The following is a 12147-nucleotide window of genomic DNA, read 5'->3' on the forward strand; positions in this document are numbered from 1 at the left end:
AGGTTATGGCATTAATGTTACGCTGCTGTCATTCCCAAATATGACTTAACCCTAACCAAGTTGTTCTTAATGCCTAGCAACTAAAAGGTACAAAGTGAATAAAAACAAATGCATCATATGCATAATGAAGAGTGTGGGACTCAGACATCTGACAAAACATCTGTTTTTTTTACCATTTACTTTCACATTTTTCTGCAAAGTCAATGAAAAACATTTTGCATGAGCTAAAGAGGACGAGCTTGGAAAGAAAAAGCGACTGGACTTCTTTAAGTTTATTGAAGACATTTCCACTCTCATCCAAAAAGCTTCTTCTGTGGTGGAGACTTAGTGGAAGTTGTCTCTTAAGAGGCTCGTGACCCACTATTGATCATGCACCTCACCACATGTGCCAAGGTGTGCAAAAGGGTGTGGGTCATTATCGGCAGAGGTTTTGGGTGAAACCATTGTGAGGCCTTGCTCCACACTATTATGTCACCCACTGAGCTCACCTGACACAGGTTGTGGGTGGGGGCTCCAGTTGCATTGTACTGTAGGTTGCAGGTGGTGTCATGAGCGACCCCCTGTGTCCAAAGACAGTCGTTCACAGTGGACATAGGTGGCCTCTTTCACTCCTCTTTCAAACCATGTCTTCTCTGCCCAAAATGTGAATATTGGCATCCTCAAAAGAGTGACCTTTGACCTTTAGACGCAGATGTACAGCTAAGTGTTGTCCTGTCAAGGTGGCTCCTCTATGTTGAGCCATGCATTTATGAAGTGGCTGAAAGTGATTTTTCTGTCATACTGTAGTGGAACAAAAGAAAGAGTTTGCCATTCATAAATCACTATGGCTTCTTTGTGTGTGTTTAGAGTGTGTGTGTGTGTGTGTGTGTGTGTGTGTGTGTGTGTGTGTGTGTGTGTGTGTGTGTGTGTGTGTGTGTGCATCAGGTTTAGGTGCAATATATTTGTCCATCTATAAATAATACCTATACCTGTCCTTTTATGAAATAAAATAAAACTAAAATGATGTCCACTGTCTGTGTGCACGTGCCCAGGCTTTCTCTTCGTCACGCACAGCTCTAGAGTAAAAGGGGGCAGGAGGGAAAGGGTTAAATTGGGAATAATCCATCATTCCTTTAAGACAGTTGCCAAGTCTGTGATTAAGGGAACAAGGTGAGTGGCAGGGCTGAAGGCAGCCCAATTTACTGACAGCTAACAGTGGAAAGGGAAAAAAATGAGGAAAACAAACAACAACCGGACAGGCAGTGAACGAAAAAAAAACAAAAACAAAAAAACAACAAAAATGACCCAAAACACATTATAGTAAAAATCTATAAGTCTATTTCCTATGACACCTCCACGGTTGTCATGCAAAATATTGGGATCATAACAAATATCTGAAGGACATTATGCAGATCTCCATAAATGCTCGCAGTGAAAAAAAACAAACCACAAACACCTTCCTCTTGTCAACAGCTCCTTGCTAAAGACAAATCCCAGCATGCAGCGGGACTCTCTCGGGGGGGCAGCCAGCGTCATTTATAATTAAGTAGCGATGACTTATGAAAATAAATAAGTTATATTCAGTTATACATGGATGTGTAGAGCACAGCCAGGCAAGATGACATTTACTAGGCAGTCTACAGTAATGAATACTCTATTATGGGTGTCAGGGGAGGTGGCGGGGCTGCAGAAGGCTGGAGAATGTGGCAGAGTAATGGGGAGCGCAAGCAGAGAAGAGGTGTTGGTCGATGAGGACAGCTTAAGGTGATGACAAAAAAAAGAATAAATTCTTTTTGTTCCATAACAGACACGATCAGCAGCATTTTATTTCAGCTAATTATATTTAATATATATAATATATTTAAAATTCTTTGTTACTAATTTAAATTTAAAAAGTATTTTCTAAAACACCAGTGCAGAAAATTATTGGGAAGTTTAGCCCTGGAGCTTGAGCCTTTAAAAGAAGAAAAGAAAGTGGATGTCGCTGTTGCACTAACTGTATTAGGCTAAGCGCAACAAAACCGTGGGCTCATCTGGGATTTGGATCTGAGACATCTCACACTCCAAGCAAGAATCAACTTTGACAAGATCACAACACCGCTGGCTGAAAAGCAGATCGAGCAGCCACCGTGTCTTGTAGATCAGCGGTCCCCAAACCCCGGTCCACGGACCGGTACCGGACCGGAGTCATTTGGTGCCGGGTCACGAGAGTTGAGGTCGGGTGTGAAATTTATGGTTTTCAGGGTTTTTCTCGTTAACTCTGTTTCCCTGGGTCTTTGTAGTTGTGTGTCTGTTTTTGATAGAAATATTTACGCGTTACCATAGCGACCAGAGAGCATTAAAGGGCAGAGAGGAGGATGTTACTCTCAATGTTGTTGGCGCATTTTCAGGAGGACGCTGCTAATAAAGTTACACTATTACACAGTGAATTTGCGTTTATCATTATATTTACAAAATACCACAGTTTTTTTCTTGGTCGTATCATTTTATTTTGTTATATTTATCTGCAACACCTTAAAGGCCGGCCTGTCCGCTGTTATAGATGACTGTAGACACTGACTGTTGTGGCTCTCTCCTGACCTCCTCTAGATGTACTGACTATGCCAAAAAGTTGATTCTGTTCATCTGGACGTCGCGTTTTCAGTGGGAGAAACGTTTCGTCGCCTATCCATGTGACTTCCTCATTCTCAGCTGACTGCAGCTGATAAACGACCTTATAAACAGTACATTTCCACAATGACTGAAACTAGCCCACTGAATGAACAATGGGCTGTGAGCTCAGTTCTTTGATCATTAATATGTAAATTGTCACGACCTGGATGACTGAGCATGCATCAAGACATACTGACTATGATTTGAACCAAAAATGTCACATTATTCACTCCGTCAGACCTGTTGCCACTGATTTTCAGTCCAGTTCTTGTATAGTTTAGCATACCTCAGCCTTTTCTCTTTCTTGAGAGTAGCTCCTTGATAGACACCTTTCACCTGAGACCATTTCTGATGATGCTGCAGTGAGCAGTGGATGGCTCAACCTGCTGCATCTCTCAGTTCCTGTGTCAGGTCTTGGATTTTTGCATGAATGTTTCTGCTAGGAACAAGATGTTCATCAAGTTAGGTGGTCGAGTTAGTACAGGGAGTGCAGAATTATTAGGCAAGTTGTATTTTTGAGGAATAATTTTATTATTGAACAACAACCATGTTCTCAATGAACCCAAAAAACTCATTAATATCAAAGCTGAATGTTTTTGGAAGTAGTTTTAGTTTGTTTTTAGTTTTAGCTATTTTAGGGGATATCTGTGTGCAGGTGACTATTACTGTGCATAATTATTAGGCAACTTAACAAAAACAAATATATACCCATTTCAATTATTTATTTTTACCAGTGAAACCAATATAACATCTCCACATTCACAAATATACATTTCTGACATTCAAAAACAAAACAAAAACAAATCAGTGACCAATATAGCCACCTTTCTTTGCAAGGACACTCAAAAGCCTGCCATCCATGGATCCTGTCAGTGTTTTGATCTGTTCACCATCAACATTGCGTGCAGCAGCAACCACAGCCTCCCAGACACTGTTCAGAGAGGTGTACTGTTTTCCTCCTTGTAAATCTCACATTTGATGATGGACCACAGGTTCTCAATGGGGTTCAGATCAGGTGAACAAGGAGGCCATGTCATTAGTTTTTCTTCTTTTATACCCTTTCTTGCCAGCCACGCTGTGGAGTACTTGGACGCGTGTGATGGAGCATTGTCCTGCATGAAAATCCTGTTTTTCTTGAAGGATGCAGACTTCTTCCTGTACCACTGCTTGAAGAAGGTGTCTTCCAGAAACTGGCAGTAGGACTGGGAGTTGAGCTTGACTCCATCCTCAACCCGAAAAGGCCCCACAAGCTCATCTTTGATGATACCAGCCCAAACCAGTACTCCACCTCCACCTTGCTGGCGTCTGAGTGGGACTGGAGCTCTCTGCCCTTTACCAATCCAGCCACGGGCCCATCCATCTGGCCCATCAAGACTCACTCTCATTTCATCAGTCCATAAAACCTTAGAAAAATCAGTCTTGAGATATTTCTTGGCCCAGTCTTGACGTTTCAGCTTGTGTGTCTTGTTCAGTGGTGGTCGTCTTTCAGCCTTTCTTACCTTGGCCATGTCTCTGAGTATTGCACACCTTGTGCTTTTGGGCACTCCAGTGATGTTGCAGCTCTGAAATATGGCCAAACTGGTGGCAAGTGGCATCTTGGCAGCTGCACGCTTGACTTTTCTCAGTTCATGGGCAGTTATTTTGCGCCTTGGTTTTTCCACACGCTTCTTGCGACCCTGTTGACTATTTTGAATAAAAACGCTTGATTGTTCGATGATCACGCTTCAGAAGCTTTGCAATTTTAAGACTGCTGCATCCCTCTGCAAGATATCTCACTATTTTTGACTTTTCTGAGCCTGTCAAGTCCTTCTTTTGACCCATTTTGCCAAAGGAAAGGAAGTTGCCTAATAATTATGCACACCTGATATAGGGTGTTGATGTCATTAGACCACACCCCTTCTCATTACAGAGATGCACATCACCTAATATGCTTAATTGGTAGCAGGCTTTCGAGCCTATACAGCTTGGAGTAAGACAACATGCATGAAGAGGATGATGTGGACAAAATACTCATTTGCCTAATAATTCTGCACTCCCTGTAATGCTTGAATGACTGATAAGTCAGTGTTAACAGGCTTACAATAAAGAAAACACACACACACACACACACACACACACACACACAATATTTCTCTGAGTGTCAGGTACCAAGACTGGACTGAAAATTAGTGAAAAAGCAGCCAATGTCCAAAGAGAAACTAGGACAGACCTTCAGAAAGCCTGAAGAATATTGGTCAAGAAATGACAGTCTTTTGTTGAGTCATCCCCCCGTTCTTCTTAAGCAGACTCTTTTCTGTGCATCAGCTTGTTCTGGAGCTCTTCTGCCCTCCAGTAGAAAAACTTTCCATGCCTGTTTGTTTAAAGTTACTGACACTGTAGAGCCCTACTGCACGTCTTCATTCTGTATTGAACCTAGATTTCTTTTTCTAATAGGGAATAATACTGTCCTCTGGGGCAGCTATGCAGTTTATGAATAAACTGTTAACTGGGAGGAGCTGCAATAAGTCAGACAGCACAACAGGTTCAGGCTGTGCAGAGACAGGCCTGCCTCATTACACCAGCACTATTGACTCATTAGGGTGAGGGATTCTTCTGCAGTTACAAGGCAGCAGTGGACCATCACAGCTATACAGCCACTTCTGCTAATGAGCAAGCTGTCAGATATGGAAAAGAACATCGCTTGAGACAAGTTTGTGTTTAAACAAAACTGAAAAATAGTCTCTTGTTTTGAAGGATAATGATTTCTTTTAACAAGCAAATATTTTAACTGACTCAACTTCAGCTGAAACGTAAAACTAAAAACAGGTAAGATGGACAAATAACAATTTTTTAAAGATGCAAGAAACCATTTGATGTACTATTAAACTGACACAGTCATTTTGAATGACTTGTGTTATTGCCTTTTTGTTTTTTTCAGTCACATTTTCTGCAGTCATGAGCATTATTCTTACATCCCAAACCTCTAACAGAGACAGTAAGTAGTGTCAGGCCCCTCAGGTCCTAAGCACAGGTAGTCATTTCAACTAAATGCAAAAAAAATAAATAAAAATCTGCTGTCATAGCAGATATTTGAATTCCTGACATCATATAAAAGGGAAGCATTCAATTCAATGAGCCGTGGAATGGTCGCCTTCAACGTGAGTGTCAGGTGTTTGTATGGACTGATTTTATTCTGTTTGGGCTTTTAAACTGATCAGAGTGGAATATTACATTCTATGGAAATTAGCCACATAGTCACGTGGGCCGTATCTTTATAAGCGCTGCTCAGGTATCACCAGGGTGTCAAAGATGGTCAGAAGCTACTGAACTTTAATCAGAATTATGCACAATTATTCCCTGTTATCAGTGTCACAGCTAAACTGTATGTATAGACAGAATGGTTCTTAAAGAATAGAAAACAAAAATAAAAAAAGAGAGCAACAAAATCTACATTGGGTCATGCCAGAGGTGTCAGCGGAGTACGTCAGAGGTTTGTCAGCTAGGTGACCGCAGTGTTTGTGGTTTTTCTGTGAACTTTATTTCTTCTTGTTTTGATTTGGTAATTCTTTTAGTTTTTACTTTTTGTTTTTTTAAGTTCCTGGGTAGGTTCATGCATCAACTGCTGCTTATTTAGACTTATAAAAGACTTTAGTTTGGCTTAAATGATCCACCTCACAAAGCTGCCTCTGAGCCTTTAAAAATGGTGCTCAGCCTATACATTTAAATTTGACTCGGAGGCTGGGCTGGCACTGTTCTCTGAGTGCACTTGCTCAGCAACAACCAAACAACTGACCTGCTTGTGGCTCTGGATGAAAAAAAAAAAATCACTATTAATAATATTTTAATATTTGCACCAAAACCCAAGGCTTGTGGGGTGCTGTATAGCTTTAGACCCTCAGACTAGCCAAGATTAATGTCTCCAGAGCCTAAAAACAAGATAACAGTTACATCTTCTAAACTAATAAAGTGACACAAATCAGCTAACATCCCTCAGAGGTCATCCACCCATGAGATTTCAGGAGGGCCCTGGGACAGCAGCCAGCTCCCCCCAGGCAAACAATCTATTGCTTCTTACTATTAAGATAAAATCAGATCATGTTTTTAAAACTGGGGCATTAGAGTGGGACAAACTCATGTCGCCCGACAGAAAGCCGTCCTGTGCTTATTCCCTTTAACTGACGTGACTGGGTGTCACAGCTGGGAGGAGAAGTAGGTTTGTTATTTCAGGTCATTCCAATGAGAAAATTACAAATTGTGAACGGAGAGCTCTAGCACTTCCAGTGTGCATCAGACAACTTCCAAAATGAGGACTATCACAATTTGGCACCAAAAAAACAAACAAAAAAAACCAAACTTGGCTGGACTGTCAATCATCATAATGTATAACAGGGAAAAACAAGAGAACAACAGATCCTGTTTAAGCAGGCCGAGATGGGAAAAGAAAGACATTTTGTGCACTAATGTGGGTGTTTACAGTGTCCTGCTGTAGGCAGTTCAGAGGAACTGCAGGACACCACAGGTGCCACCGACACAACCACCCATGCCCTGTTTCATGCACCCAGGATTCACATCTCGCCCTCCTGGTCTGAGAAATTGCTCGTCAATCAGAGGCCAAAGGCAGCCAGTGACAAATCGCTCGTGTATGGAGTCTGTCTCTGTCTACTAAAGAAACTGAGAGATTTGTCTCCATCGTCTCCTTTATGCCGGGATGACACGTAGTCATTTCAGGCTAGCAGGTGGCCCTTTGTCTGTGATGATCTATTGATTTCCTTCTCCCATCCTCCAGCTTGAGTTCTCAATCTCCCACTCTTTGCTGTTGTTCTACCATCATCATCGCCTGGAGAGAAGATGGAAGGACAAACAGCTGCAGCCAGCAAAACTGTTTAAAAAAAAAAAACAAAGAACAAAAATGTGCGGGAAGAGGGAGTCCCACTCTTGACTGGCTGCTGAATTGTTTATGCTTCACGTGTGAAAAGGAACCGTTTGAAAAATGGTTTTTCAGCTTTGTGACACGTTTGCTCAAGTGTGCAGCCACAGAGAGATTCAATAAAAGCGTTTTGCAACATGTTTACAAAGGGACAAGTGCAGACTAACATCTGGTTAGCAGATCAAAATGTACCTTTCTTTTTGGACTGACAAAATTTTATTTCCAAATTTTAATTCAACTTAATTATACGACCCTGGGTTTGATCCACTGCCTGGCCGGGGTCTTTCTGTGTGGAGTTTGCATGGGTTCTCTCCGGATACTCCGACATCCTCCCACAGTCCAAAGACATGCAGTTAGTGGGGATTGGTTAGTGGTGATTCTAAATTGCCCATAAGCAATTGAACTCTATATTCTAAACCTGGACCCACTGTTGCCTCATAGCGACCATCTGGGTTTAAATCCACCGGCCAGTACCGTGACTTCCTCCCTGAGTCCAAAGATAAACGACTTTATATGGAGTATTATCAGCTAAGTAAGCTTGGTTAGCAAACTGCATCCAAAAAATGTGTCCCATATACAGACACACATATTTACCTAATAAAATACATTTCACTAACCAAAACCAAAATACTAACTTTATAAACAACAAGCTACAATATTAGTCAGAAATTTCCATTAAAGTTGCTCCACATGGCACCAACAGGATAAACATATTAAAGTTCAGTGACTCCAGTTAGCAGAGATGAGGCCTCCAGCTGTCTATGTCAGGACACCAACGCCCCCACGTCCCGTGTCCAGGTCACCCCCCCTCAGAGACAGTTTAAAGGTTTAAAGGGTGCAAAAATCATCAAAGCCAAACTTTCTATCTGTTGTACTGAGCTATGAGCATGATGCTGTCAGACATTCAAGGTCACTGGAGGACTTTTAAACTTTAGGAAACCTCTTACTGTTTTTCAAACTTCCCCATCTGCTCAAAATATTCAATTTCTGTTTATTAAATATCTTCAAAACTAATGAGAGCAACGCCAGCCTCAGCTGTGCTTGATTAAAGTCTTAGCATGCCTACAAACTGAAGACTTCTAACATTGGTGCAAAACCTCAGGCTGTGAGAAAAAGGTCAAGGTCTTAAAAAAGGACTCTTTTTGTCAAAACTTAAAGAAAACTGTTTAGCTTTTTATTATTTAATCTCTAAAAAAACAAAAAAAGTGTGATGAGTGGATACTAAGAATGATCACCAAAATGTTTTTCCTGGACGATGAAGTTCTCTGTATCTTGGACACAGACACTGCAGAGTCAATATGTCTGTATCAAGGTTTGGAGGTCACTAAAGTGACTTACTGTGAAATAATGTAGAATTACAAATAGTATATATAAGTGCAGCAGAGATAGAGCGAAAATGATCCGTTCTTACCTGGGGGCCCGTGGAGTTTGGCTTTCTTTACTGAAAGAAGAAGAGAGAGAAAACAGATTAGTCACAATGTGATGAAGAGGATGAGGAGGATTCTGTCTCTTAGGTATTTCAATGGAATTTAATTTTGGGGCGACTGAACAATGTTATAACCCCTCTACACTCTTATTCCGGATTGTTGATGTACTTCAAAAATAAAAATGTGCAATAAAATTGCATTTCATAGAATGAACCCTAAGCCTATTAAATAACAGTTCAATGTTTTGTATGACTGTAGGAAACCAAGTTTTTATATTTGATGTATATTATTGCTGTGGTTGAAACAGTATTGGCACTGCTGCAATAGCTGCAGGAAGAATGGACTGTGTGAATCAACAATCAACGAAGAAATGAGTTGTGAAAAGACACTGACACAATCTGCTAAATCCATAAATATTAACTTAGAATAAGTTAACCCAGCCAAACACTGGAACCGTTCATGGAGATCACACATCCGTGAAACAGTTCATAGTTTATCTTGTGGGTGGAAGGATATGAGACACATTTCTCACTGCATACATCATACCGGAGTCTTTTCAGTGACTTCACAAGGATAATTTACCACTGTGACTGTCATCATGACATTAAAAAAAACAAACAAAAAAACCCATCAAACATTGTTTAAACATTAACTGTAAAATCATCCGTCAGCTGAACTTTATCGTTTTACTATAAGCCATAGCTTCCACCTTGATGAACGGCTGATGGTACTTTGGGTGCTTTCTTATTTCCACAGTGGATAAATCTACATGTTTGACTTGGAAGAGCGTTTATTCCTGATGTGTTTCCTGACACAACCCTTCCTCCCAGTAGAGTTTTGCCTTTAAGAAGGTTTTGTTCATTATTTCCATCCTGGTACTGTACACATAATACTGCACACAAACCCAGGACTGCGGAGCAGCTACAGTCTTCTATCATTCCTTTCTCAAACATCCAGCAGCTGTTCTGCTCCCAGATATACCTAAAATGGTACATTTTCTCAGTTTAAACATTTGATTTGTTTTTTTATATTCTACCATTAATAAAATGTGAGTTTATGAGACATGCAAATCATCACATTCAGTTTTTATTCACATTTTATTTTTTTCCTTTGGTTTTCTACAATGTTAAATCAATACTAATGTTACTCTTTGTCTGTTACATGTTTAGTTACTTCTTTGCTAATCAGTAATCCTATTAGCTACACTAGCACTGCAGTAATTGGCGGAATAAAGCAACTGTGTTACTAGTTCAAGTTGCACCTGTTGGCACGACAATCCCAAATGTGTGCCGATGGCGTTCACAAACTTCGTTGGCCACGCCCCCACCCGCCTGCCCAGCGGGGTGATGTCAATATTCCTCAGCCTTTTACGACTGAGGGGTTTACAACATTTAGCCAAGCAAAATAATGTATTCCGATTACAGTTTTACAACAACACGCAAACCTGAATATGACTGTACAGCTCGCTCACTTTCAAAGAAACATTATGCTGTAGTTACATCTCTCCTCTTTGTTCAGCAACTGTTCTTCATCTATGACTGCATATCTTTGCTACTATGTGGATTCAAACATAATAATCAAGCAGAATGGGGCTCTGTTTATGCTCTACTCAGTTTCCCAGCTCAGTTGATACATTTAAGAACCTAAAGTGATACACGGGCCTTATTAAAATGTATAAGGAGCCTTGAGTTTGACACATGTGATCTGTATACACAATTTTGTGTTTCATATTTTGGCTTTACTGAAATGTTGCATTTTAAACTTTTGCTGAGCAAAGCATCAAGCAGCGACTTTTGTTTGCACAACAGGAAATATGTGAAAAGTAAACCTTTAAGAAAAAAAACCTTTAAGAGTCAAACACGAACTCCTGTTTGACTCTTGACTCACCATCGAGAGTCAAACACCTTGACTCTTGATGGTGTTGCAATCAATGTATTTATTCTGGGGACTAAATATTATTAGCCTCTAAAGAGCAGCATGACAAAAATCACATTTGATAAACTGCCATTATAAGCTAGCATTTAGAGAAAAAGGGGTTATTTGTCTACAAAAAAAAATAGGACTCATTAATATTTTATATTTAAAAACAGAGCTGAGATTTTAAATGTACTGAAACCCAGAATGCCTTGAAATTCACAAGAGAGTCTTGAAATGCCAACATGTTCTTGGCTTCAGGCTAGAAAGTCCCCGATATTGATCTGCAGTGCAATCAGGCCTCTCCTAAATCTGTTGCAGTCATTTGACTATGGAGCAGTATCAAAGCTTATTGCCTTTTTAGGGCTAATTCAGTTATTTAAATCCAGTTTAGACACATGTTCTCACTGAGGAAGATCAATATGCTCATTCAATCACAGTCAGAGTGAGAGATGTGATAAGAAAAACAGAGAGAGAGAGAGAGAGACTGTTAACAGGTCATTTATCTTAGGCTGTCAGCACAGCTTGCTTTGTGTGTCAGTCGTGCCAGCTCGGCAGAGGCTCACAGTGGCCTTGTTGGTCAAGTGCCAACTGGGCTCTGACGCTACCTGTATGAATGACCCAACACTGTGAGAGAAGAGAAGATGTCATTTAGTCTCATTCAAACATAAATAAATGTGAAACAGGTGACTCAAGGGTAGCGCCACTGCTTTATATTAAATGTAAAAAGTGTTCTGAAACTTTAGCTCACATGTTCCTGAAGCAAAGGGCTGAATCAGTTCTGAAATACTGAATTTACTTTAAAAATATTCAGTGTAAAGTACTTGGCTCTGTTTGCCAGTGAGCCACCTTTCGGAGTCACAGCTCCTGATGGAGAAGCATTAAAATCAACATTAAAACAACACAGCTCATATTTGTAACTGTGTGACAACAGATGGCAGCTGCCAGGTGTTAAACCTGAGTCCGATGTAATGCACAGCGCAACATTTTTTTGATTTGATTTTTTTTTTTTAAACCGGATGAGCAGCTCATTCAAATTAAAATCAAAAAGAGCCTTATCGTGACACACACGATTGGCAGCATTGGACATGTGACTTGTGCAAAGTTTATACTTAGACGTTATATAACGTGCAAAGGATTTAAAGGCCTACCAGATGTGATGATGCGTGTTTGAGCACAGAGTCATCTCTGAAACAAGGCACCAAGGATCAAAATGATGCAGCACAATCAGAAAATCCTTCAAAACCTGAGAGCAACAGTCCAACATCA

At 40.4% G+C, this 12147-nt stretch overlaps 1 protein-coding gene across 1 annotated transcript in view; it reads right to left on the reverse strand.

Moving 5' to 3' along the window:
• LOC116333366 (protein unc-13 homolog B-like) overlaps nt 1-12147 on the reverse strand; it is a 191228-nt gene that overhangs the window by 168189 nt on the left and 10892 nt on the right. The window contains exon 2 of the mRNA XM_039620820.1: nt 8949-8978. Coding sequence (XP_039476754.1) covers nt 8949-8978 — 30 coding nt within the window. The remainder of the gene's footprint in view (nt 1-8948; nt 8979-12147) is intronic.

The sequence above is a fragment of the Oreochromis aureus genome, linkage group 12, assembly GCF_013358895.1.
Source record: "Oreochromis aureus strain Israel breed Guangdong linkage group 12, ZZ_aureus, whole genome shotgun sequence".
In the NCBI taxonomy this organism is placed as follows: Eukaryota; Metazoa; Chordata; class Actinopteri; order Cichliformes; family Cichlidae; genus Oreochromis; species Oreochromis aureus.